Source organism: Zeugodacus cucurbitae, chromosome 6, assembly GCF_028554725.1.
Source record: "Zeugodacus cucurbitae isolate PBARC_wt_2022May chromosome 6, idZeuCucr1.2, whole genome shotgun sequence".
Classification (NCBI taxonomy): Eukaryota; Metazoa; Arthropoda; class Insecta; order Diptera; family Tephritidae; genus Zeugodacus; species Zeugodacus cucurbitae.
The window spans coordinates 2,371,375-2,399,222 of record NC_071671.1 but is presented as its reverse complement, the minus strand read 5'-3'; the positions used below and the strand labels follow the sequence as shown (position 1 = coordinate 2,399,222).

The following is a 27,848-nucleotide window of genomic DNA, read 5'->3' as shown; positions in this document are numbered from 1 at the left end:
AGTGGCAAGTGGCAAGTTGTCAGTCAGTCAAAGGCGCACACGAACACACATGCAGATTGAGAGATAGACAGTTTGCGAACTAGGAGGCAAGCAGGCGAGGTGAGGTAGGGTGGGCGGCATTGCACTCAAATAACCACTCGAGCACACACTTGCAACCGCGTACAAGTGCAACACACACGCTCAGTTGCACGCCTCGGCGCTCGCACGCTCAGGCGCTCAACCGAGGAGCTGGACTGACAGCAACCCACCACCCAGCTCAGCCACCTAGCAGGCTGCCACCAACTCAGCCTTGCTTGCCACCCTACCTCAGCCCAGCCATTCACCGGCACTCGAGTGCTCACGATTGCTTTTCGCAAATATTTATAACGAAATTCGTGTGTCTCTCTCTGAGTGTGTGTGTGTGTAGACTTGCCACTTGTATCCTTATTGCATGCTATTTTTTAGTAACAGCGCTGCCGACGCCGCCGTCGTCACTCGTGTTGCATGTTTGCTTTGCATTTGCGTGCAGCGACGAGGCTGGCGGGTAGTCGCGCTGAAATCGAGATTACAGTTTGTTTTCGGCTGCTCAGCCACTTTTCGTGTGCATATTTCGACTAACCAGTATTGCATTTTCATGAAAAATGGCGCTGTTAGCCGCTTTGCGATTCCGCGAAATTTAAACAAGTTCCGCCCGCTCGCATGGAGTACTACGGCTTTTTGCTTTTATATGGAATTCTTTTTTCAGCTTTTTGTTGATTTTCCGCGCGCTGTCTTTCAGCTGTTGAAATTAGTTTCGGCTTACTAATGTGTTTTGTTGTTGTTGTTGCGTTTTCATGTCGGCAATCACATTTGCCATTAGTTGGCCGATTATTGCAATTTAAATGGCATTTTATGAATGTTAAAAGCGCCCTCCTAGCCGCCGCTACTACCACAATGTGACGGCGTTGCCAGATTGCCTGATTGTCGGCATATTTGTTTCTCGCTTGTTTTTTGTTTTTTGCTTTTTGCCTGTCGGCCTGCCAGTTAGGCCAAGTGTTGTGGGGAATTGCGCTGATTAAAATGAAATTTGCCAACAAATTTGTCGATTTGCGTTTATCGACTTTGAAATGTGCAAATGTGACAAGTGTGCGCGCTTAAAATTCGCCGCTGAATTACTATTAAATTCGACTTTTATGGCAGTTTGTTGAACTTGCGGGCGATAAAACGGCAGCAAAAAGCGCTTTGAATAGTTTAAGGTAGCAGGCAGCGATTTATGTGGGAACGGAGAGGGTGTAAAATTAATGAAGGAAGCGTTTTGGATGGAGTATACTGAAGGATGGGGAAGTTTGAAAGGGTACTTAGGTTTGGTTAGGTTTGTAGGCAGATCTTTGTAAAAACAGAAGATCTCACTTAGACAGCCTGGCGCTGTCCTCTGTGGTACCAATAAAACTCCCCGTGGATCAAAGACCTTCATTCAGCAAAACGCTTGGAATCCGTTACAAATTTCTTAAGACGGCTAATATCGATTCTAGCCAATTCGCTAGGATCGCCGAAAAAGGGCCTTCCGAGGTGTTTCAACCTCAGTCTGGCAAAAGCTGGGCAATGTAGAAGAAAATGCTTAGATGATTCCATCTCGCCTTCCTCCATACAGCTTTGGCAAATTGCATCTGTCACGATCCCAAGTCTCACCGCATGGTGAGAAAGGGTACTTATATATTTTAGTACTAAATATTTAATATTAAATGTTGAAAATTGGATTTTGAGAATTTATGAATTCAGTTGAACAAGTAAAGCTCCCTTCCCTAACACTGCTCCGACTTAAACACAAGCCAAGTCAGAGCCGTTGGTCTTTCCGCGAAGTACAAGTCCGATAACTGCCCGGCTTGCATTAAAAGATCTTTTGAGACAGAAAATCGGCTCTAATTCTACCTTCTATAGCAGTTCAGCTCTCTCCAGATTGATCCCATCAATTGACTCTACCATCAAAAATACACTTTCATACCCATAATACAAAAGTGTTTTCTTTCTCTCCACATCTCCTCCCGCCGTTGAGAATTTCCTTTGCCTTATTAAAATCACAAAACGATTGCGAACAAATACTCGCTTATAATTATTTGACCCAGTTCAGTGTACTTTTGACCTCTGTTGCTATGCTTCCATGCGCTGCCACTGGCAATTTCGCATTGCCCTTCTAGTTTTTTTCATGCTTTAAGCAGCGCAAATTTAATGAGAATACAACAAAAACAAGCAGCACAATAGCTCAGAAAAATAGAAATAAAAAAATGAATTAAGAATGCAGCGCTGTTTAAATATTTACTTTGAACTGCAAAACTAAAGCAAATGCGAAGCGAAATTAAAAAAGGAGCGAAAGTGCGCGCGAAAAAATTTGAATAAATAATAAATAAATCTAGTTGAGGCAACGCGGCAGCAGCACGGGCGCAACGGCGAAATTAAATGGACGCGGAGCGCCCCGTTTTAGGTGTTGCAAGAAAGCGTGGAGATATAAGGGAGTAGAAAAAAAATTAAAAAAGAAACTAAAAATAATTGGAGAGCACTAAACTAAAAGTAAAATAAAATAGACGAATAATGAAATAAAACAAAATTGAAATAAAAGTGTATCAAACTTCGTTGATATAACTTCTCGTAGCACGCTTTTTGGCGTTTGAGCGTGCCGTGCCATAATATGCCATGTTGCATACTTTTTGGCGCAATGCAAGCAAAAGCACAACGGTGCTTTTTAACTTTGAAAATATTTTTGTATAAAATGAGAATTTTTATGCTGTTTTTGGTATGTTGTCTACTTTGGTTGAGAGATTTTAGGAGAATATTAGACTGAGAGTGGAAAGGATATATCGGGAAGGGTTAAGATGAGAAAGGTTTAAATGAAATACATCAAATAATTATGTATTGATGTCTCGAGAGCTTAGAGAACAATGTGAAAAGTTCAAGCTTGATAGTTTTGGTTAAAAGTGGAAAGGATATTTGACAGAATATAACAAGATAGGTTTGGAAAATTTAGAATTTATATTGTCAAAGCATACCAAGAAATGATAGGTAGGTAGGTAATATGACAAAAACAGATGGAATATTATAAAGAAGAGAAGATTTGGATGGAAGATTTGTCGAAGAGTTTTACTGCTGTGGAAGAAAAAATCCTCGACTGAAGTGCGTTACCAATTTTATTTAGATTTTTATACTTTCTCTGCACAAAAGGCATATAAAAAGTGCCTCAAACATTTAAAGCACCCAACAACTTGATTTTCATGCTTTAAACACTTAAATTTCCTTTTGAGTTTACAAGAATTTGCCGGAAGTTAAAACGCACGAAGAAACAAGTGCTGTAAGCGCTAATAAAACGCAAGTTAAGACCTTCGGCACATACCGAGGCACTGTGATAAAAGCGCTTGTACTGCTAGCTATAACGGGATTGTTGCAAGTACGCCATTGAGCACGTACGCAAATTTTGAGCGAATTAAACTAAAGCGTTGCGTAAGTGAGCTACCAACGAATTTAAATACAGATCTACATAAGCACAGTTATTTGGGCGCAAGGTAGGCACAGCGATTGCACTTTAAGCCACAACCCTCAACGCACAACTTACGCGCGGGGCACACGTGCAAAAATATATGCGAGCGAGATTTTCCATGTGTGTTTTTTTGAGTTTCGAGCTTTTCTTTTTTTGTTTACTTTGCACTTTTTATCCTGCACACCTTGCTACACTTAATTCGCTATACCTTTATATATATTATTTTGTTTTTGTTTTTGTTTTTATGGCTTGTTTGTGTACTTCACGCTGCTCTCTCGCATGTTTTTATTTCATTTGGCTTAAGCGCCAGGCGTCATGGCATATTTTTCATGCTGCTCCACTTAAGGCTACCAGAAATCTGCCGCAGCACACCCTCCTTCTACAAGGAGTCGACGCTGGCTGACCGTGTGCCACCACAGAGACACACTCACGCACTTCAACTCAAGCTCCACGCCAATTTACTCATAAGCCCCAATAGCGCGCTCACATAATAACCTACGTGGCAACACTGGCTGCACTGCTCGGTCCACTCGCACGAGGCGCGGCTGTTTTGGTTGCGTGGCTTCACTGTGGCGCGCACTTTTATAACCAAAACAAGGCTCATCCTTGCCACAAACACACACGCACGGTGTGGCGCTGAGGCGGCTTCAACAGCTAGGTAATTTCGCTTTGTCTGTCTGTTGAATACAAGCTTTCCTCGCTTTAGTTTCCCTCAGCGACCAACTAAACACAGAATATTTGCGCGGTTTATCCGCCATAATCTTGCAGCTCCTTTCACCGCGTCACAGCGCTGGTTTTCGCCAACGCGCGTATGTGTGTTGGTGACAAGTTTTTCTCTCGTGTGCCACATATTATTGCGGTGTGTGACATATGTGTGCCAATGTCAGCGTTGTGATTTTCCACGCTGTTATTATTCAACAGTATTTTTTGCTCATTTCTATTTCGTGATAGCAGTTTTAGTTAGCCATTTCATTTCAACAGTTCGCGCACAGCACAGCTCAGTGCCCTTCGTGTCGTTTATCATTGTAGCGCTTCGGAGCGCCGCATGTGGCATATAGCACATATGTCCTTGTCACGGTGTGTCGAGACGCGGCAGGAGTGTGGAAATTCCGGTGCTTGAAGTACTGCGATTTTTTTGCCATATATATGAAACATATGTGTGTGAGAAAGAGAGAGAGAGTGTGTTTGTCCGTTTGACTGCCTTACTGCCGAGCCGTTCAACGTCAACGTCTGGCGGTAATAATGCCTTACATTTTCCATTTTATTTATTTATGCGCGGTTTACATGTGTAAATATTTACTAAGGAGAAATACATATATACACATGTACTAAAAGGAACTCTACTTAAATAAGGACGAAAATAAAATTGAAATGATTGAAGCGATGCGAGGGAAATACATAATTTAAGTGCTTTAAATTTGAAACTTACTTGCTTGAATTTTTTTTGTGAAATTTTTGCTGAAAAACCGAAATTTTGCGTAAATCACTAGACTCTTCACGCTCACTTTTAGGGTAATTTTCTTGAAAAAAAAAATAATAAAAATAATTGAGAAATTCTCTAAAATTTATTCTTTTATTTTTTTTTTTATTTTTTCATCAACCCTTTAAATTTTATTTTAACAAATTAGTCGTGTTCGATTCGCCACTTAACTACTCGCTGAGTTTGAACTCGGCTCTCTTGTCACAAATCTTACTTTAAGAGCGAAATGAGAGTCTAGTTACATTCATTACTGAAGAGTATAAGGCTAGCACATTGGCGAATCGAAGACTGGTATCAAAACTATACGCAGTTGGATTTTAGGAGAGTATATTGGAGAATAGATCGGAAAATATTTAAATAAACACATACTAAACTCTCATTAATTATATGTTAGCATGGTATGGGTTTCGTGAGCCTAGAGATCGATAGGAAAAACACATAGTTTATGATTTTAGTTAGAGGGGGACAATGCCATAATTATGGGATGCTTTAAGGTTCATATTTATTTGTTCTCTCTCAAAAAACTATATAAACTGTTCCTCAACTGGTATCATATACCTTTTGAAGAATTTTAAAACAGTAGTGACTTCAAAACACACTCTCATAAGTCTTTAGACCTCTTTCCACCTTTTTAAGAACAAAAACAACCTAGATGAACAATATGCATGTGAGAGACCTGAGCTGCTAATCAGATAATATAGATGATGTTCCAAAGTAAGCTAGATGTTAGTGAATTCGTACTTGCTTTGACACTCTATCTCTCTTTCTCTCTCAGTTCAATTCAGTTACTCCTCAAAATCAGTTTGTTTTATAAATTTGAGCAATATTTCGGAATGAGTATGATATGAACCTTATTGTCAGTTTTAGTTTTCACTCTGATCTATGATCTTTTTGGGCAAAGGTCTGTAGTCGAATTCCATGCCCAGTAGTTTACTATGCACTTTAACCCTTTAAGCTAACTTTTCTATATAAAATTACAGTTTCTAAGCAACTAACGCTTTGATTATGCCACATCAGTATTATATTACAGAAATAAATAATATTTTTTTCAAAAGGCAGATAAGCCTAACCACAAAACATCACACCGCAAAATATGCCTTTCACAGCATATGCACAATATCCTTAATTATATGAAATTAGTTGAATTTTTTTCGCAAAACAAATTTTCCTTGCATTCCACAAACAAAAAACTGTACGTAAGAAAAAAATTCAAATTTTTCACAGCAACTATTCACATTATAGACAGATACCAGCTATCTCTATGTGAATATGTCTTTGTGTCTGTGTTTGCCTATTTAGCTGATTAAATGTTGTGGTTTTTTATTGTTTTTGTTTTTGTTGTCCATAATGCATTCCCACACACATTTATTTGCATATTTTGCGGTGGCGCACACTCAAGCTAAAAAAAATCAAATCATAAAAAATGCAAACAAAAAATTATGCTAAGCATAAAAAATTAAATAATGAAGGTTGTGGCCAAGTTAGTTGGAAGGGCGCTGATTTGACTATAGTCTCAGTGGCAAGCATTTCAAGCAAAAATTCATTCATTTTATTTTTATAGTTTTCACCTAGCATTAGAGTCAAGAAGCGGCTGCTTTGAAAGCTTAAAATTACTTATTATTTTTGCTGTGTGGTAAGCGCGGCCACAACCCGTCAGTGTGCCGCAACGCTACCTTATTAAAATATGAAAATCACTGCTAAAAATGTTTATTTTTTTGAATTTTTGAATTTTATTTTTTAATCCTTTTCGCTTTTTAATTTGCGAAGCCAACATTTACGCATTTAAATTCGCCATAAATTAACCCAACAACAATGTTATTAGAAAGCCACAAGTATTTGGTGATATTTGCTGTTGTTTTTGTTGTTGTTGGCTTTAGTTTTTCCAGTATTATGTTTTTCGCGTGAAAATTTTTCGCACACTTGAGCTCTCTGCAAATTAAAATTTTACGCTCAAACATATGGCGCATTATAACTTCTGTGGCATGCTTTATCACTTGCATTGTGGTGTTTTTTGCATTGTTTCGTGCATTTTGTTGTTATTGTTGTTGTGTTGCATTGCGGTGTGCATTGTGGAAATTTCGGCGGTAATGCACATTTTCGCACATGAATAAATTTAAAAATAATTGGAAAAATGAGAATAATATTCATAATAATAATAGGCATTTAACAGTGATTTCGTGTGCAACAGGATTATTATTATTTTTTTAGAAGATTATATAACAAAACCACAGTGTTGTTATATAACGCCACTTAAACGTTACGATTAGTTATTAAAATGCGCTTTAATGGCGGCATTATGCGTTATTAGCGTTTAAAGCGGTGTTTTATTTCAATAAAGTATACGGAGATAAGCGGTTTATTCAGGCGTGAAATGTTTGTGATTTTGAAATTTTTATTGCTTTGATTGAATTATTATGATTTTTTATAAACATTTTTGTTTTGATTTTCAATTATTTATAGATATTTTTTCGAGCGAAAATTGAATTTAAAAAAATTCAGAATTTAAGGCTTATTTTGAAGGCTATCGAAGCTATGCTCCGTCACCTCTTTGTACCACTTAAGGTCTGCTTTACAGGCTTCAAAAAATCGATTTTTTTGTTTTGTTTTAAATCTCTTCCAAAACCATCTGAGAATATGTCTTTAAAATTCCAGAGGCCAATTCGACATATTTTCGAAGCTAGAGCAGTTTTAGTGGTCGAGCGTCGAGCAGGTGTGAATGCTCAGGCAGACTTTAAAACGCGTTTTCTCGAGTTTTCATTTTCACAAGTGTTAGAAAACGGTGCGGCGATAGCAAAAAGGATATATGTCCGATCAAAAAAAAATCAAAGTGATCTAGCTGGAGTATTAAATTATCTTCTATTTGAACTTAAAAAGTTGGACAAAAGTATTATTTAAACTACTTGTTTTGCAACTGAAAGTAAATTTTTTTCTTAAAAAAGTGAATTTTTTTTTCAAACTTCGAAAAAATTTGGAATTTTATAAGTTCTTCGGTATTTTTTTAGTTCATAAAGAAAAGAAACTTATAAAAATTAAAAAAAAATTGGTTCGACTGTTTCAGTTGCATCGCACGACCTTCATCGCCGGCACCGATTTACAAGTGCAGACTCCAGGCGTTCTAGAAAAACACTTACAACTTTAAAAAAATTCCAATATTTTTTAATAATAAATATTGTTTTTTAAGCCTTAAATATAGTACACTATCGTCTTAAAATTCCGTTTACCGCAATCAGTTCCTTCCCTTTCAAAAAAAAAATTGCTAAAAAACGCTATTTTTCGGCTTCTAAAGCAGACTACTTAATTAGCTTTAGTTTTCGGAAGGTTGGAAGTACATATATCAAATTTTCAAAAGAACCGACGCTCAATAGAGAGCTCAATCTGTCAACTGACATTCTCGTAGTCGCATTAGGATCCCTCTTTCTAGTCAACTACCGAACCAATATCGACAAAAATACTACTAATTTGAAGCTAGAGATCACAGCTCAGGGACTATTGCAATATCATATGACTCAGCGTTGTAATTTTTTAGAACTTAATGAAAAAAAAGGTAAAAACATGTTGAGTTCATACAGTGAGTAATTTTTATTGGAAATTGAAAGTGTATAAAGATATTTATAAAGAAAAATGCTTCAGAAGCAATCAAAAAGACTTAGCATTTCAACGATTCGCTAAAGTGACGTCAGCAAATGTCGAAATTAAGTTATATAGATTTGTGATTTATGATTTTGGAGCGAGAAGTAAATGAAAAGTGCTTTTGGATATATTAATTTAATTAAATAATTTAAAAATAAAATGTGGCTTATAGAATACTTCAAAGAGGGCTCACTTTAAAACGTTCGCTAAAGTGACGTCAGCAAAAGAGCTGTTTTGAAAGTCTGTTTGACAGCGAGCAGTACAATATTGAGTGATCTCAATGACTATACAAATAAAGCTTCCAGCATGTAAAGTAATGACTCTATTTACTCATCACTTACATATCTCTTTCATTTAATTAGCGCTATATTTCATAAGAACACTTTAATAATCAATACAAAATGACCCGAAAAGCGAGCAATGCACGCTTCTTCCATGGGAGCTCACTTTCATTACGCACTCAAATGAGAGACAACAACATACGCACACCCTTCTTATAAACCTCTAAACCGCACTTATGGCTTAAATTGAAGTGCTTTTGATGGATTTATGATTACAGTTATTGTTTTTTGAAGTACGACTTTGTATAATTTTCGAATTTCGATACAGCTCAATTTGAGCGTGAGCGTGCAAAGCGTGAGTTGGAGTTGAGTGCTACACTCATGCAGCGTTCAAGAGTACTTGAACGCGAACACTCAAACACCTATTGGGTGTAACAAAAGGGGAGAAGAAAAGTGTTGCTTATGTAAACATAACGGTATCAAAAGCCAGGTGAGGCAACGTCGAAGGGCGGGCGTGCGCTGGCAATAAATAGAGCACAGACCGTATGGAGTTCGAATTATTTAGTTATAATCGTTAACAAAGCGGTAAATACGCCAACAACAACATTTCGTTAGAGATACCGTTGAAATTGAAATTGAAACATTAACACTTGACGGGGCGTTATTTGTAAATAACAGTAACGACAGCGTGTCCACAATGGCACTAAATAAATAAAATGTTTAAATAACAAAAACAAATAGTTTTTTTTTGTTTTGTACTAGACAAAGGTCGTTAGAATTTCCGACTAAAAATTTGTGTTGAAAAGTTTTTCAAATGTTTTAAACACGCAGCTTTGACAACGTGTGCAACAACAATAACAACAATATTATTTGTAGTCATGTTCGACTTGGCTGGCGACACACACAGCTGTTTTTGATCGATTTTATTGTTGTATTTTTTTTTTGTTGTATTGTTATTTTTGTTTTTAATATTCGTTGTTACTTTTTGTGAGTACGAGTTGACAGCTTCGAAAGTCGAAGAAGGCAGTTTCGTTCAAATTGGAAATTAATTTCGTGTCACAAAAAATTGCTAACATAATTTTTGAGCTAGAAGGATAGTTTGCCAGCGTAAATATTTTTGAGAATAATTTTTATTTTTAATAAATTTTTTCGAAAATTTTAAAAATGTCATTTTTAATTTTTTTTTTATTTTTTGTATTACGAAAAAAAAATGTGGCAAGGCTGGAAAAAATATATTTTTTTATTTTTCAGTAAAATAAAAAAATGTGGCAACTTCTAAATTTTTAGAGGTTTTTTTTCAGGGCACATCGAACTTTGTTTGCTGTTCTAATAAATTCCTGACCAAGACTCATACATTACTCCTCGTTCTCAGACATACATACATATATCCTAACCTCTGTCATGTTAACTCATATGTATACCCGCACATCCATATTAAGCCAGCGACACTTGCAAGCCGAAAGTGTTGATTACTTTGGCATGTAAATGCGCATTTGTCACCCACATAACCCCGCACTTCCGTTGCAACTCCAAATTATATGAGTATTTCCCTATTTGCCTCTGCAAAGAAGCACAGCAATAAATTGCTAAGAATATCGATTTGTGCCAGCGCTTTTCGTTTATGGGATATTTATGCGTGAGTTGTTGCACGGAGACACACACACAAACATATAAAGGCATACATGCCAGTGTGTGTGTGAGCGCGAATGCGTATAATGACATTTGTCATTATGTTACAGCATTTGTTCCGACCCAGTGCATGCTATAGTTTTTGTTGTTGTTCTTGCTTGGTGTTGCTCGTTGCCATGACATGACTATGTGATTATGCGCTTAAATAAGATTAAATTTCGATTACTTTCAATTACTTTGTTAGTAGATTTTGATTTTCTTTTTTTTTGCTCTGCATTTCCCCCTTGCCACACAGCACACACGTACACATATATATTATTCGGAGAGTTTGCGTTTTTAATAAAAAAAATCATAATTTTGATGGCATCTTCGTGCCTGGCAGGGGATTAACTTGCATTCTTTCAATACAGACACACATCACATCAGCAACAATTGTTACACAGCGCCTTTGAAGTACTCAAGTGCTTGAGAATTTACAAATATTTCCAATTATGTATGTATGAGAGCGCGCAGGAAAATCTCATTACAAGTACATATTTTCCAGAGTCGCGTTGCGCGTTGCGCGCCGAACGCAGCGGTAAATATGAATATTTCAACATATTATAATTATTAGTCGGATTAAATTTCGTGTACTCGTGAATGAGACTAAGTGCCTGTGAAGGCTGATGTGTGTATGAGAAAGTCTTCGAAGAATTCGAAAATTTATTTACCCATGAAGTAGTGATATCACTTAACAGTCAGTCGTATGCACTTTCCCAGTGGAAATTTAATAAGTATCGAGGGAGCGGGGTGGTGTTGAAAGACGCGGCGTGGGTTGCAGCAAGTGTTGTTGTACTCAGCTATAGGCACATATGCATGGCATTATGTATGCATGCTAATCCCAAATGAGCATTGATTTCGGAATACATTAAATTTATAATTTTATTAATTTTTTTATGTGAAGTTCGTGACACTGTGGGAATGAAAAGATTATTGGCTAAAGAACAATACTTTATGAGTTTGGTAGCATTTCTGTACAAAGTTTGGGAGAGAACTTCGAAATTTTTTATAAACCGTTTGAGAACTATAAATTCAAAGTAACAGTGAACGAAAATTATTCAAAGTAGCTCAAATTGTAAGAGTTCGAAATCAAATTAACAAGGTTTCGAAAATTTTAATAAACCATTTGAGAACTAAAAATTCAATTCGTCGATGAACGAAAATCGTTTAAACTCAAATTATAGGTCGAGAACCCAAAAACGGTTTGAAAAATTTTCGAAATTTTTAATTAACCTTTTGAGAACCAAAAAGTCAAAACACTTGAATGAAAAATGTTAAAAATCGCACAAATTGGAATACGAGAGCTTGGAATTAGATATACAGATTTTCGTAAATGTCAATAAACCGTTTGAGAATTAAAAATATAAAACAGCAATGAACGAAAAGTGTTAAAAATCGCTCAAATTCGAAGACTGGAGATTTGGGTTGGATTTTCAGATTTTCGATAATTTTAGTAAACTGTTTGAGAATTCAAAACTCAATATTGGGATGAGTGAAGTTGATGAATGTTAGACTTATAAACATACTTTTCATTTAAAAATTCTTTACAAACATTATTTCCAAGAAGTTTTAATCTGAAAATAATAAATAAAATTGAAATTCACTCACCTTCATCCGCTGTCGCCGGGTGTTGTTCACCCTGTGTTTGATAACTGCCAATTATGGTCAGCACTAACAGCAGAATTGCTGCTGCTGCACGTTTTTTACACATTTTCTCCAACACTAATTTCACTATTTTGCTCTCAAATATCACGAAAATGTATGTGCGCGTTTGTGTGCATTAATTTCACTTTTGTCGGTGTTATTAGTTGAGTTAAATTTTGAGTGATTTAAACTAACGGAACACTGTAGTGATGAAGTTGGAGTTTTAGCGTTGTTTGTAGTATCTGTAAGTAAAGAAAGTGAGTTTCATTAGAAAGTTTTCTCAATAAAATTCATCAAATTGAGAAAAATGTGTAAAATATGAGTGATCTTTTGAGTGACTATTTGAGTGCTTATTTGAGAAGTTTATTTCTTTATAGAGTTTATGAGTTTTTTTTATAGAGTTTTTAAAAAAAGTTTATGCTCTTGGCGATTTTTTTTTTTGTTTTAGTTATCGATTTTACGAGCAATAAAAATATGGCAAAATTTAGACTATCAATTCGGAAAAAATATGAGTAATTTTTTGAGGGACTATTTGAGTGGCTTATTATTTTATAGTGTTTATATGCTCTTGGCGATCTTTTTTGTTTTAGTTGTCGATTTTCCAAGCAATAATCTACCAGAAAATATGAAATGGACTCAATAAAAATGCTCAAAACTTAAGTTTTGTCAGTTTGAGGCCTTTAGGTTTTATCAAAGTCATAAGCATACAACTAGCTGCGAAACTTTTCTTAATTTAGCACCCAAACCATCTGTTCTAATTACTAAAGGCTCTCTACATTAAATTTCCACCATTTAACACCCATTTCATTTTTCTAAACTTTTCTCAATTTTTACCACATTTAGCAAGCCAATTAGGGCTGTAAACAAAACCCTTTGCTACAACAGCTGTAAAATAATTAAAAAAATATTTAAAATCCCATTAACAGTTGTTTACAGTTAGAGACACACACTCGTTTGGAAAAATCTACTTTTTGTTGTTTCAAAGCCAAATTTCTGTGATTTCAATACAATTGCAGCAACAACTTCAGTCTCAAGTCCCACTCAGCTGTGCAACAACCCGCCTTAATGGCTTTAATTCCATATTCCAGCGCAATGTCTGTCGACCCTGAACCCATTTGGGGGGTGAAGTCATCCTTTTTGTGTGCGCTTCGCATATGTGACACTTGTAAAATCACCAAAGCGACTGTGTTAATGACACAGTTACAGTTAAAATATATTAACGACACGAACACACATGCACACGCACATACATTCATAAACAAATTTGTATTCATTTTGAAAGGACACACACCCATACATACACTCCAATACATTTGTGAAAATTACCCACCGCTCTATTCCCTCGACTGGCTACTTTGACTGTGGCTACGTCTGTGTGTGTGTGCGTGTGTCTCGCTCTTTGAGTGGGTGTCATTGACTCTGGGGATGTTGTACATACAAATGCACGCACACATATGTATCAACAATTATCATCTGTAACAGTAATTTTTCTCTATTAGCTTGTACCACAAATGTCGCGTCGTCCTCAGCGAACTTGACTCCGTACTTATTAACACAAATTGTTTTTTCATGTTCTACACGAATACTAACGAAGCACCCTCCCGCGTCCTGCTCAATATTAAATTAGTTAATTAATTGAAGTTGTTGTTGTTGTTGTTGCATGTGGCAAGTAGTTGTTTCACTAAAAGTGACAATTTGCGTGTGAGCGCTTTGAAATCACTTCTTAGCCGACATTACAGTCCATTAACTTGTGTTTTGCCTCCGTTCAAAAAATGGGTGAGTCGCCCACTAAATTGTTTGGTGATTTTTGTAACAAATATTTAATTTGCCTTGTGAAGTACAAGTGTACTGAGAAAGGACTGTATTTATCTTGTTGTCCTGATTCGGTTTATTAAAGGTGGGAACTTAATTATTTTGAATGAAAAAATTATTTATTAAAAAAAAAATCTGAAATATAAGTGAGTATTCGGCAAACCATGGAGAGTGGCGAATCGAACAGAGTACAGGAAATAAACTTGCTGCATGTTTATTATATTTGGAATATACAGTTGAACTTCCTTAACTCAAATCACCATAATCCACAATAAAACTTCGAGTTATGGATGGAAATTTGTATAAAATCTGACTTTTATTGTCAATCCAAAAGTACGAGTTATGGAGAATTTCGAGTTATATGCAGATGTCCGAGTACTGGAAGTTCAACCGTATATTTATATTATTTAGTTTTTTATTATTTTTCTCTCAGATGAAGATATGCTTTAAACCTTAGTTTGGTCTCTGACATTCATAAAAGTAAAACTGGTCTAAAACTGGTATAACAAAATTTAGTGGCATGAAGGAAAGGTGACATACCTCTTGAACGAGGGCTCTTTATACTTCAATATATCGCTCATCAACTCTGTTATTGCTTTCAAAAGAATTTTTTTCAATAGCAGAAGCGCTTAGAGCTAGTCAGTAGAAAAATGGCGAATCGAACACGACTATTATACCATACAAGTTGCTTAATGGTTCAATATTACAGTTATTTTGTTAAAAGCGGTTTATATTACAGAGAAGCCTCCCTGAACGGACATTTTTTCATGCACCAGTTAAATTTTTAGAACAAATGACCCTCTTTTAGGCGGATACCAATATTGGGCGGATAAAAATTGCTGGATGGTGAGTGTCCGCCCAAGAGAGGGTTAACTGTATTATGTTTAATTAATTAATTCAAAGTTAATGATATTAATTCTTAATTCTAGGCATAATTTATTCGATCTCTGTGAGATTTCGTATTCGTATTTTTTATATTTTCTGTGTTTCATGAGCTATTTTTTAGTAGTAATACGACACCGCTTTTTTCGAAAACACTTAGAAACCCCAAGCAAATATATTTACATACATACATACATATAAGTATGTACATCCAGCAATAAAGAAATGCGTATAAAGTGAAACCATAATTTTCGAACGAAACGACATGCCTAGTCCCTGGAGAATGACAAATAAACCGAAAAATAGACACAGACGGATAAGAAAAAGTGGCTGTGTAGAATTCTTCTTCAAGTGTTCTACATTAGCCACACACACAACTTATTGACACAGAGCTAATATACAAATGACAGCAAATACATATATAAACAACAACTGGTAGACGACAATGATAACAACAACAAGAAGAATTCTTATAATATTACAAGCAGTCTATGGCTTTGTTGACTTGCAACATGAAGTCTATATGCATGCAACCACCAGACACTTGCATATTTATGCACTTTCACTGACAACAAATTGTTGTTGTTGTTGCTATTAGAGAGACACTTGTTGTTTTACTTCAACTATTGGCAATAGTTTTGCAAACAACAAAAGAAACAACAACAACAGCAGCAGCATTAGTTGTAAATGTGTATTCCCTACAGATTAAGTTTCTGACATTTATTGCTTAGACTGACTCGCTTCTACAAGACTCGCTTCGCTCAAGCGCTTCTTCCCCTTCCTTAGCTTTCGGTTTATCCCTGCTTGCAACACCTTGTGTCTGACTAATATGCTTTCGATGTTCGATATGACACCGCATTTCCCCCAGCAGCAGCGAGCGCGTTGGGGGAGTAAAAGTTTAGACACAAAAGGATTTGACAGCCGACGAAGACGGAGACGGAGCAGAGACGAAGACGAAATAGAAGCAGAAACAGCAAAAGTAGCAATAGGAAAAGTGTATGGAAAGTGTAAAGAAAAACTCGGTTACCTACTTAAATTTCCTCAGTCGCAATCGTAAGACAATGCGCATTGACGGCTAAACTAATTTATGTGACATTTTAGATAAATGACAACATTGTAACGGAAGTATTTACTTACTTACGCTGGCGCACGGCTGATGTAACACTTGCCGTTTGTTTGCCAAACTACGGCATGATAGTTGGCTGTTGGGGTTGTGGAATTTTAGTTTCACTGCTGCTATGAATGTCAGTTTAAATGTTGAATTACAAAATAGTTTTGCTACACGAATTTGAAATGGGTTAATGGAATTCGGATCAACATTCGCTTTTCGTTGGATTCAGCTTAGGAAATGGAGATACGGTGGCGATGGTGTGGTAAATCAAGTGCATGGGAAGCGTAAGAAAATGTGAATTAATGTGCCTGAGAAATCGATTTGACATATAAATATCGTTCCGGACACTTTCGTTGCTACTTTTTAAGTGTTGGTAAATGAAATGGGAGCAATTGAAGAATCGGGTTGTCAAGTGAAATTTAAAATATTTGAATTACATCGAAAACCTGATAGTTATCACAAGCGGTAATACAGCAATATTGTAGAAAAGTCGAAAAAATGTTTACGACAGTGAAAGCTTCTTACTTGTACCTTGACAGAGCTTTCATAAATGAAAGCTTCATTTGAAAAACTGGCTGTAATACTCCAATGTTTTAGACATTTTGTTTTTATGTGATAAAAAAACTTTCGGAAGTGAAAGCTCCCACATGTGCTTTGACGAGCTTTCATAAATGAAAGCTTTATTTGTAACAAAACTAGTTGAAATACTCCAATATTGTAGTAAAACCATTTGCAAATGAAAATTAGCTTACAGAAGTGAAAGTGACTTGTTTGTGCTTTGACAGAGCTTTCATAAATGAAAGTTTCATTTGCACAACAAGCTGGAATACTACAATATAATAGTAAAATCATTTGCTGGAGAATAAAAAGCTTACCGATGTGAAAACTTCCTACTTGAGCTTTGACAGAGCTTTCATAAGTGAAAGCTCCATTTGATATTACCCAAAAATTGCACAAAAAATATTTTTCACACATTTTTTAATGCTTTCGCAACTGTTTTAACACAGTTAATGGTATAAAAATGGAAATAAGAGCACAAAATGATTCTTTCAGAGCTTTTACTGTTACTTTGTTATATGAATTATAATATTTCTTGACTAATTATGATTAATATGTTTTATAATTAGGCATCCGTTATTTATACAAAGCTTATATGTAAATATAAATAGCAGTAACTAGCAGGTACAGTTAGGCTATAAGAATAATTACTTAAGAATTATTCATACATATATACACATAACGGAAGTAATTACAGTTACAAATTCAAATATTACGCTGCACAAACTCCCCAATTTTCTATAAACAGCGACCTTTTACTCCACACCCGCCGCGCATTAATTTTGTGTCCTAGGGCCGCCACCGCGCACACATATGAACAACCGTTAATGGCCAAGCGCGCCGCGCCACCCACCGCGTCAACAAACGCTTTTTGACATAATTTTCATATAGCATTTAAACTAACTTCAAATAGACATAACGGTGAAAGTAAATAGTCGCTCTGAGGGTGTGAGTGGACACCGCAGTTTTTCATACCGCATGTGGCACATACTCGTGCATATATTGTTTGCTTCGTTAGCACACATGCTAAAATTAGCGCCGTTAGTAGTGCGGTTAGCGCGTTGCATGGTTATATGATTTAGGTTAGTCTAAGTGGTCTAGGGTTGTCACTGTACGGGGGGTCTTCCGCTGCATTCATTTAAATTTTACTGGTTGATGGCGGGGCGTTGCTTGTGTTGGCATATTAAACATGCAATTATTAAACTGAAAAATGGCATTACATTTATTAGACTGTAAACAAGGCTCGCTATTGTTGTTCGGTCCACAAGTGGGCACGGCGAAAAAAATGACATAAATATCAAATAGTAAAGAGGAGAGTGTGGCGTAAGTTGTTGGAGTTGGGTCTGAGTTGATAAAATAAAAGTGCCCAGCGAGGAATTGTGACGCAAATTCCATGGAGACCTCACCTCATTTGTATTCACTACTGTGGATAATGTTTTTTTATCAAAGCTGCTGCCCTTATTATGTTTCTCGAATGCTTGTAAGAACAAATAGCACGCCTAGTGAATGCAAAAACACCAATTCTTTTATGCTATCTCCAACTATAAATCATGGCTAATTATACACAACGCTCCCGTCGAACTGACCCCAATCACTTTCGCCGTCTTTGACACTAAGCGCCACTAACAACAACTATCGCCGAACCATTACGACATCTAATCTCGCTCTCATCTACATAGTTTCTAATTAATAGAGCGGACAACAGCACCCGCAACGGTCATGTTAAATTGTGGTTAAAGCAAATATTGGCTAACTGAGAGCACAGACAGGCTACAGGATAGTGTCAGAAGGAGTGGAAACCCCAAAGACAAAGCAAATTATAGCGACAACATTGTTGCTTTGGTAAGTGTTGGCGCAAACAAGAGCGCAAATTAAAAAGAGAAACAAAACACAGTGACCGAAAGGGGGAGAAAGGTAAAGGTGAAAATAATGATAAGCTAAAGGATAAACAACAACACTAGAAAAGGAACAACAAAGCGCAGGTAAAATGATAGCGATGAAAATGACACAAGCGTGTAAAAAACAAACAACAAATAAAACACGAAAATCGAAGAAAAAAGTAGCGCAAAAAGGACACACATAAAAAGGAGAAAACAATGCGAACACAAACAGCAAACAGGATAACAACACGAGGTCAACGAGCAGTTAAAAGCCACAAAACCAGGAGCCAACTAAAGTGCTAACAAGCAACACAAAGCTAAACGAGATTGCTGGAGTGGGCTTACATGGAAAGTGGCTGGCGTTGGCCGTATATGTAGGTGCGTGGCAAACGTGACAGTGTCGATGGTCAAATAGGATTAGAAAAAGGTAAGCATAGCGGAAATAAAACAATACACAGCAGGAAATGAGCGGCTGGAGTGTTTGTGGGGACCATAACGCCTATCTTGAACCAACTTAATGCTGGTAGACACAACTTGAAGCAACGGAGAGTGCGTGCAAAAAATGCGTAGGCAGCAGATTTGAACATTTTATGGGTAACCAATAAGGTGTGAGCTTGAGTGAGAAGGGGAAGGAAGTCGGTGTGATAACAGTATTAGTAACGGTTATGCTAGTGTGCAACATATTGTAAATTCTTAAATCTGTCAGTTAAGTTCCTACTATTTGAAAAAAAAAAAAAACAATTTGTTGCTTAATCCTTTAAAGAAAAATTTTAGAGAGGATCTAAGAAGACAGACATACTTGTAACTTGTTATTTTACAGTGCAAAACATACAAGAGGAGCTGAATCTAAGTTTAAAATCTGGACTGTCTGGAATATATTTAAGAGAGTTCTGCCAAGCTGGTTAATCTGGTTTTGTGGTAACCGTAACAGTGCCAGATAAGGATTTCTAGTCGTAAGAAAGTTAGTATTATCAGAAAAAAAGCACTCATCGGCGGATATATTCGTTGCCCGAAGGAATCGATACTTTTATGTTAGATTATGTTTCTATGACTGTTCGCCACGCCATGAAATTCATTAGACTGTCCTTTGTGACGCTTAAAATTTTCATTTTTCAATGATATATGTCGATGTAAGAATCGACAAAGCGTCTAGAACCTACTACTACTACTTGTAGAGGTTTTTTACTTCTACTAACTCGCGAGGATCTTCAATAAAGTGAGATCCATGAAATATTTGCCTAGATTTCGCAAAGGTAGCGCATTCCAGAAGGAACTGTTGCGATGGTCGTGATCCTTTCCCACATTTTTTTTGGAGTTCGACTATCGAAGTAATGAAAAATTGTAAGCAATAATTTAAAACCTTCTTCTAATAGACCATCTTTATGAATAGTTAGCCTTAAGAGAGACTACCATTTTTGGGGAGATTTTCGGTTAGAATTTCTAATAAGAATGAGGTAAGTTAAACAATTTGGTTTCTTACAAAGATATCAGGCGAGAATGCGCTTCTCCACAGTTAAGATTTGGAAAGCATTGCGGTTAATATAACCTCAAAAAGAGTTTGATGAACAACTATTGATGAAAAAATCGAGCTCAAAATCAACTGCAGTGAACTATAGTGTTTTTGTGGGTATTGATTTCAGCGATTACTTCTTTAGTCAAAGTGTTTAAATTTGGGCAAAAAGTAGAAAATTGCTTTTGTGTCTATCCAACTGCAATAAACTCCGAGAAACTAAGTTCGAAATAAAAGAATTTTCGCATAAATCAAAATCAAAGGGTTGGCTGCGTATTTGAAAGAAAAATAGGAAACGAAATAGAGATAGCAAGGAAAAGGCGGTTAAATCAAAGAAAAGGCCGAACATTATTTATGGGAAGTAGTTTTGGGAATGGCGCAAGATAAATTTAATGCCAAACAAAGAGTGACAGAAAACGGAGTAGAGAAGAATACGAGTTGGAGAAAAAACTACAGACTAGAAAATGCATAAAATCGAAGAGTTAATGGCAAAAGGAAGATAGAAATTCGGAAGGTCGTAGTTTGTGCCTCGAGCAAAGGAAGTTGCGTTTAAGTAAGAAATATTATTTAATTTTGACTCGGAGAGTAAGTGAAAAATTCATGAAATATTTAATGCCGACAAACCGAGCACAGCAACTAGCATGCAACAGCCTGTAGTGAGGCGCCGCTATGTAGAGTGCACACCTCTGAGTAAGAAAAAAGGAATGCGCATAAATTTTACATGGAAACCATGAACAAGGTGGCCGGTCAATTTATGGGCACGTATGCATTAACAATGCATGTACCCTGGCATGGCTGTAAGTATGTGTGTAAGTATGAATTTATGCAGCGGTGAATTTGCGAGGGACGACCAGAGCGGCAGCTACTCATTTATTAATACCGTTACCAAGCGCACAACTCACACACAAAAACCGCAACAACAACAATGCATACAGCGACGAAAGGAGTCGAGTAAGGGCACCAGCAACAACAACAACAAAGAGCGAGGGTGCTAAAGAGTAAATAAAAAGGGGTGTTGCAAGTGGGTGATGGGTCAGTTAGAGCCAGAGAAGCAGTCAGCGACTAACTAAAGCGCCGCACGTGAACTGACCGCAAAGCCAAAGCGAAGCGTTCGGCCACAGTGCGCTTAAAAAAAGGACAAAGCGCAAAAGCGCGCGGTCGCCTCAGAGTGTGTATGTGTGTGTGTGTTGCGGCAGCGGTGTGAGGATGCATAACAAATGCGTGTCGGAATACAAATAGACTGAAAAGTGCATGCATAAGCGGGTGTTGGGGTGTGAGGTGGTGGATGAGCGTTGTGTGGCGCTAACGAGCAAGTGCTGTGTGGCGGATGTGGTTGTGCTGCACGCCACCAACAACAAGAGCCTGTCTGCCTTGCAACGGTGGTTTAAGCGTGAACTGGCCGCGCGATTGCATGCAAATAAAGTGCCGTTATGCCTGTGTGTATGCGCGTGCGATTGTAAGTTAACGCGTTCACAGCATTGCCAGATGGGTGTGTATTTGCTTAACAAGCTCACAGTCACTTTACGGTCATATATGTATGTGATATATGTAGGTATGTGTGTGTGTGTATGCGATGGAAAGTGTTTTATTTGTCATAATACATAAATAATGCGCATGTAATATTGAATATGTTTATACAAATAAACTAAGTCAAACAACACAGAGGCCGACAAAAAATTCACAAAATATACATTTGAGCTGACATTTTCCCCACCCACGCTTCACTACACAACCTCACGGTAGCGCACACTAATGGCTTAAACCAGTCAAAGGCGCACATCAACAACCAACAAGCAACAACAAAAACAAAAATATTAATAATAATATGAAAGCGTCACAAAGAAAGAGGCGCGAACTACATGCGGTAAAGTAAGATTCTAGCTCACTGATAACTTCATATGAACGCCTTTCAGCAGCGCCAGCAAGCAAGCAACAGACCAGAAAAAAAAGCAGCCAGCCACAGCTTATTTGCATGGCTTTGTGTGAAAATTATATACGAGTATGTCAGCGCCGAAATTAAGGTATAAAGCACGCACACAAGCATACTCTTAGGCGCACAAACGCCAAACTGACAAAGGATTTATGGAGAATGTGTGAAAGGATAATGGCGTACTGTACTGTATATTTATTTATTTTTTTTTTGGGGCTTATCGCTTTTGCTGCTTTATGACACCATTTCTATTCCAACAAGAGTAGAAGCGTAGTACTAAAGCGGGTGTCGGCAGGCGCGTATTCCAACCTTTACCAATTTTTATATTTTGTGCCTTTTTTCAGTTAACCCATATTTTTGCCTCGTTACAACCCGCTGTCTTGTCTGTCTGTCTGTTTGGTTTTTTGCCCGAGAGTTGTTGCGTTTTTGTTTGCTGTGCTGTCTCGTTAGCTCCATATTCACTTGCCACGTTTGCTGTGTCTTTTTTGTCTTTTTTTTTGGGGTTAATTTTCCGGCCTTCATGTGAAGCGCGAAATTATTTATGAGCCTACACTTTTTTTGCCATATTACTTCATATTTACAACGCAAACTTTTTTGTCATATCTCACACTAAAATATGTAGAATGGTGTGGAAAAAAGTACTTTGACAGAAAGTAAAGTTAAAATAAGGGATTTGGTTGCATGATATTGATTTCGTTAAAGACTTTAAGTGTAGGTCAGTAGATTACAGCTGAATGATAGTTAACAGGAACAGACTCTTTGTTGGATTTTTTGTTAACGAGAGTGAGTGCTTAGTTGCTGAGTTATTGTGGGATCTATGATTTATAGAGATCTAAAATTTTGCGTTCTCTTTTGAGTGAGTGATAATGGAAAAATTTTGCGTTACCATATGGTAATCGTGTGTTGATTCGGGTTAAAGAGATGAAGCGAATTTTCATCATCAATTTCATCATGACTTGATGTCTTGTCGTTGGATATTTCCTCTTCAATCGTGATAAATCGAGATATATTTATTCAGTGGCACAAAATCCATCAAATTTTCAATCACATAATTCAATCAAATAACACGTGCATCAATGCATAAGTTCGATATCTCGTAAACGGAGCAAGATATCATTTTTTTTTTTTTTTTTTTTTTTTATAAAAAGTGTTTATTTTGCGCTAATTTACTTAAAAGTGAACTCAAATCTTGGCGCCCCAGTAACTAAAATCTACCCGCGAATTTGTATAACAATTGTTGGCTCTGTTATGACTATCAAAAATCTGTTGCTTAAAACTACACTCAACATTGCACTGTAATGAGTTCCTTTTGACTCTAGCAGAGGGTCCAACTAGCAATACAGATATAATTTCATATTTATCAGATGCTTTCAAACTATCCATGGTTTCCAAAAAAAATTTCGTTTCATTGCTTCATCGAACTTGATTCGTTAATAATAATTTCATGAAATCCATAATAATAATCAATCATCAAGGAGTTTCCTAATATCCTAACTCGACGTTTCTTGCTTCCAACGTTTCAAAAAAGAATGCAATAATATTAGGAAGAAGTTGTAAGCTCTCTCGATGGGGTTTTCCCATTTAACTATGTATATAAGATTGCTTCCTTTTTTCTATTCAGCAGCTCTCTCAGCACTAGCTTCACTGGATCTTATTATCTTTTCAATTCTGATATTTCCATTTTTTAAAGGACGTGTAATGCTCTTGGAATATGCTGGAACACACTAGTGTTTTCTTTTTAAACTTTAGCACTGTCGTATTAGAAGTCCCTTGTATCGACTTTTAAGGTCCACATCATCTGATTCGCTCGAGGTTTTAACCTCTACCTACCTCGATACAATTATGTCTTAAAGAACCGAAATGATATATAGGATTGCACAATACAGTTCATTTCGAAGGTATTCCAGCTTACTCCACCTCTTTCGAAATGAGAAAAACTACGAAACCATCAATTTTTGCTTGTTAAGAATTCCTCTGAAAATTCCACCAACAAGTCCATTACATTATAAATGATCCTAATAAACTTATTCCTACTTTACAAGCATTTAGTGTTCAATTTCATCAAATTATCCAAACCAATTTTTTTCGCTTTTTCGGAAATTCAGTTAAAACTCAAAACCCTCCTTAGCACTTGAGACTCCTTAAGTCATGAGACACCAACGCTTCAGCAAACTGTCATGCAACCAGAAAATAATCGCCTTCATACAAGTAAATATTGTCTTTAATCCCTAAAGCCTACCTTTTCAATTTAACCCACCGAAACTGTGGGGTGGTGTAAACACTACGCCGTTGTCTCGAAACACTTTTCCAGCTGAAATAAATTATTATTTATTATTTATTTCCAAGAAATTTCAGCTAATTTTTCCCGTTTCCGCTTCAACTAAACATTCACTTTGTTGTTGTTGTAGCGTAAATTTAATATTGTTATCTACACTGTTACACTTTTCACTCGAATAAACCACGAGGAAGCATTACTGCGTGGGTATTAGCTCCTGACATTCGCTGGTAATCCGTTTTTATCCTTTTAGTAGCACATAACGTACGCACGGCTAATAAGTTCGATCGGTTTTGTAGGTGTCAATGTATGTGTGGGTGTGAGTGTGTTGTTGTTTCTTTGTATTTGTTTTTGTGCGCGGAAATGTTGGAAATTTTTTTATTCCTTTTCTGCACATAAATATGCGCTGACGCCTTAAAGTGCGCTATGAAAAATTTCTTTAATATTCATTAGGCATTTAAAACATTTCAAGCACGGCTAAAAGGACCCTCGCATACACATTGGCACAATTTACATTCACGAATGTTGCGTGTCTGCTTGCCACAGACGCTGCGTGTTTGCATTAATCATTTCAAATTTCACTGGAAATTAAATTTTTTTTCGCGCATATTTTATGCGTAAATCCCAGCTGAGCACTTCTTCTACAATGGGCTTGTTGTATTTAAGCAGTTGTTGTTGCACTAGCTATTTGCTACACTTTTGTATATTTGCCACAATTTGAATTAGTAAAGTTCTGCCCACAACTTCACAACACACTTCTGTGCGAGCGTGCGTGTGTTTGTTGTAATGTTTGCGAATTTTCACTCACTTGTTTGTTGCACTTAAATACTCGACAGCAACACACGGCACTAAATAGCTTAGCTCGCAAATTTCTTTCGTGCCACAACCGGGTTAATTCACGCACGCAACGACAATGACGACGACGACCGCTCCTTCGCCCAACGTCGCAAGTCAAACGAACGAGAAGCTTTCATTGAAACCAACGCCGAGCTATGCGTTTCTATCGAAATTTCATTCATGCAACAGAAATGATCTATATTTTAAATATAATCGAGGGCTTTAAGAATTCCTGCTAAGACTTGCCTACGCTTCGCCAAAAGAACGAGCACAAAAAAATTATATCGCGTTACTTTGCTGATTGTACCGTTGTACGTGTGACGCGTGCAACGAAAAACCCGTCAACGACACCAAATCGCTTCAATATCCCGGCAACACTGAATTTCGAATTTTACTATGAAATGCAGCCAACCAGCAGACGTACGAAGCGCTTGTCGCAATCGACCAGTCAACCGAGCGTCGTACGAAGTAAATGCGAGCGTAGAACATTGCAGTGAAGCGACACACACTGCTACGAACACGTACTCAGCCGCCCCGCACGCACGCACGCACAAAGGTGTGTGTTCGTCCAATTCGAAGTACTCCAGCGTTCGGCTGCAAAACGACAACAACAACCACAAGCAGTGACACTCCAGCCAATTCTCAGCAGTCGTTTGGCTGGCTCTTTGTTGGTGTTAACTGTTCGGTTGCTTGCCTGTTTAGCATTTGGTGTGGAACTCATGTACAGCGTGGAACCAGTTTATTGCGACTGTTGTGTTCGTTACACATTTCACACTTCGAAATGCATTGAGCAGCTCGCTTAGCTAGCTAATAGTGCAACGAATTGTATGCACTCTCTTGGAGTTAGTGTTCGTGTATTTAAAACGGAATCGTGTGGATTAATATCTCCCGCGCATGCGTTACAATTAGGTGCGAGGCGGGTTAATAATGCAGTATGTTGAATCATTTAACAGCGTTAGAGAGTTAGAGAGAGCAAGTAAAGTGGTTTTCGAAAATGTCAATGAGAGTTTTATTTTTGACAGCGGCTGTGCACGAGTATTTTGGAGATGTGGAATTCAAATCACTAATATATTTGTGATACTGTTATAAGGTTGAGTACCATTGATAAGCCTCACAAATAACATTTTTAACTACTCACTTGAGACCTAAATTCTATAACAATTATAAAACAAGTTGTGGACCTTATTTACTGTATTTAATAGATTAATTTTTAAACAATTTCTTGAGCTAAAAACAGATGTTATGAACTAAATATTATATTAATTTTTCTATCTAATAACGGGAAAATAATATTTCAAAATAAATATATATATTTTCAAAGAACAATACTAAAACCCAATAATCGGCAACATGTTGCAAGCAAATTTCATACAGCAACTTTACAGAATTCACTACAGTTTTTCTAAACATAATTTTCCACACAAAAAATTTAAATTCGAATATTAGCTACAGGTCCGGTGAATTGCTCTTTATAGCATAATATTCCATATCGAAGTTGTGATGTTGCTCAACATGTAGCTATGGCATGCAGAGGCAAGAGAGCGCATGAACTGTAAATAGTATAACAGAGATATTAGAGATAGCATCCACACTTGTTGCCAAACGAGAACAGCGCACTGTTAACTCAACACTAACTAAGAAGAGAATGAATAAGCAGTGATTACAATTGTGTAATGCAGTTGATTGAAGGAAGAGTTAGTAAGTTCCACTTCGTGATGCCGACTTTTTTATGTTCGTAAAGTATCTAATTTAATCAGTTATAATTTGCATTAATTCTAAAAATAGTTTGCAGAGCGTATTTGAACTCTAAGCCTAGCTCATATCTTGAGTTCATATAAGATTTTTGAATAGCTTGTAATAGGAAATACTCTTGTATCACTCAACCAGTAATGAATTCATTATTTTTGATTCATATAACCTTGACTATTATGTTTAGATGAGGATTTTTTACCGACATTTTTTCACTAAAATTTCTTGAAGGCTTAGTTAGTCCTCAAACCTAGAGGTCGTACTACTATTTAAGTCTCTTGGTCTATCATCGAGTAGGTCGAACTTCGTCGATATTCGTAAGTACTAGTGACATTTTAAACCGATGAAGGTACACTGATATAGAAATAGCAACTGGCAGGATATATTTTTTTTTAAAGTAAACTCCAGAATCCTGGACTAAACTTCGGTTTAGATAGATTTTTTAATTGTTATGTATTTATATATAAAATCACTTTCCTCTAAAATCGTAAATATTTATGACGATTTCGTCCGCTTGTGTACCCTCAGAGGAATTTTCCATAATAGAAATTGCGAACTAATTGCCATTTAAAGAGCGCAGCGTTGCTTCCGAGGTAACACAACTGAACTCATTAACTTTGCATCAGCTGCAGCATAGATTCAGCCAACGCTTAAATGGCAGAAAGGGATTTCTTAAACATATTTAAATGTCGCTTCATTAAAAACAAACAACAAAAATAAACCATTTCCATTTGAGAAAAAAATTGAGAAAAATCACCAGCATAATTATCAAAGCAACCCTGCCACGCAAAAATAAAAAAATCAAGCGGAAAAAGTTCTGCCACGACACAGTGAATTTATCTAGGTATTATTGCACGGAACAGCAGCAACAACAACGCATAGTGCACTGCCCGGCAAAATGGAAAATAATATGAATTTATTAAATGTGAACACAAACAGCGACAAGCACGGCGAACGGGAAGTGAAAATAGACAAGCGAAAAACGAAATGAAAAAATCCCAAATGCGAGCGCCAGCACGAGAAACCCTTTCTGCAACGCCCTATTACCCGGCGTTGGCCCGACAAATGGACACAACAAAGTCGGACCCGTTAAAGCAAAGTAAAGCAGAGCGAATGG

General features: G+C 36.8%; 1 protein-coding gene across 1 annotated transcript in view; it reads right to left on the bottom strand.

Moving 5' to 3' along the window:
* The window catches only part of LOC105215647 (uncharacterized), a 135,762-nt gene extending 110,337 nt beyond the window's left edge, over window positions 1-25,425 (bottom strand). Inside the window, exons 1-2 of the mRNA XM_029042512.2 lie at window positions 24,110-25,425; window positions 12,152-12,429 (exon numbers count right to left, since the gene is read on the bottom strand). Coding sequence (XP_028898345.2) covers window positions 12,152-12,254 — 103 coding nt within the window. The 5' untranslated portion in view covers window positions 12,255-12,429; window positions 24,110-25,425. The remainder of the gene's footprint in view (window positions 1-12,151; window positions 12,430-24,109) is intronic.
* Between the last annotated feature and the right edge of the window lie 2,423 nt (window positions 25,426-27,848).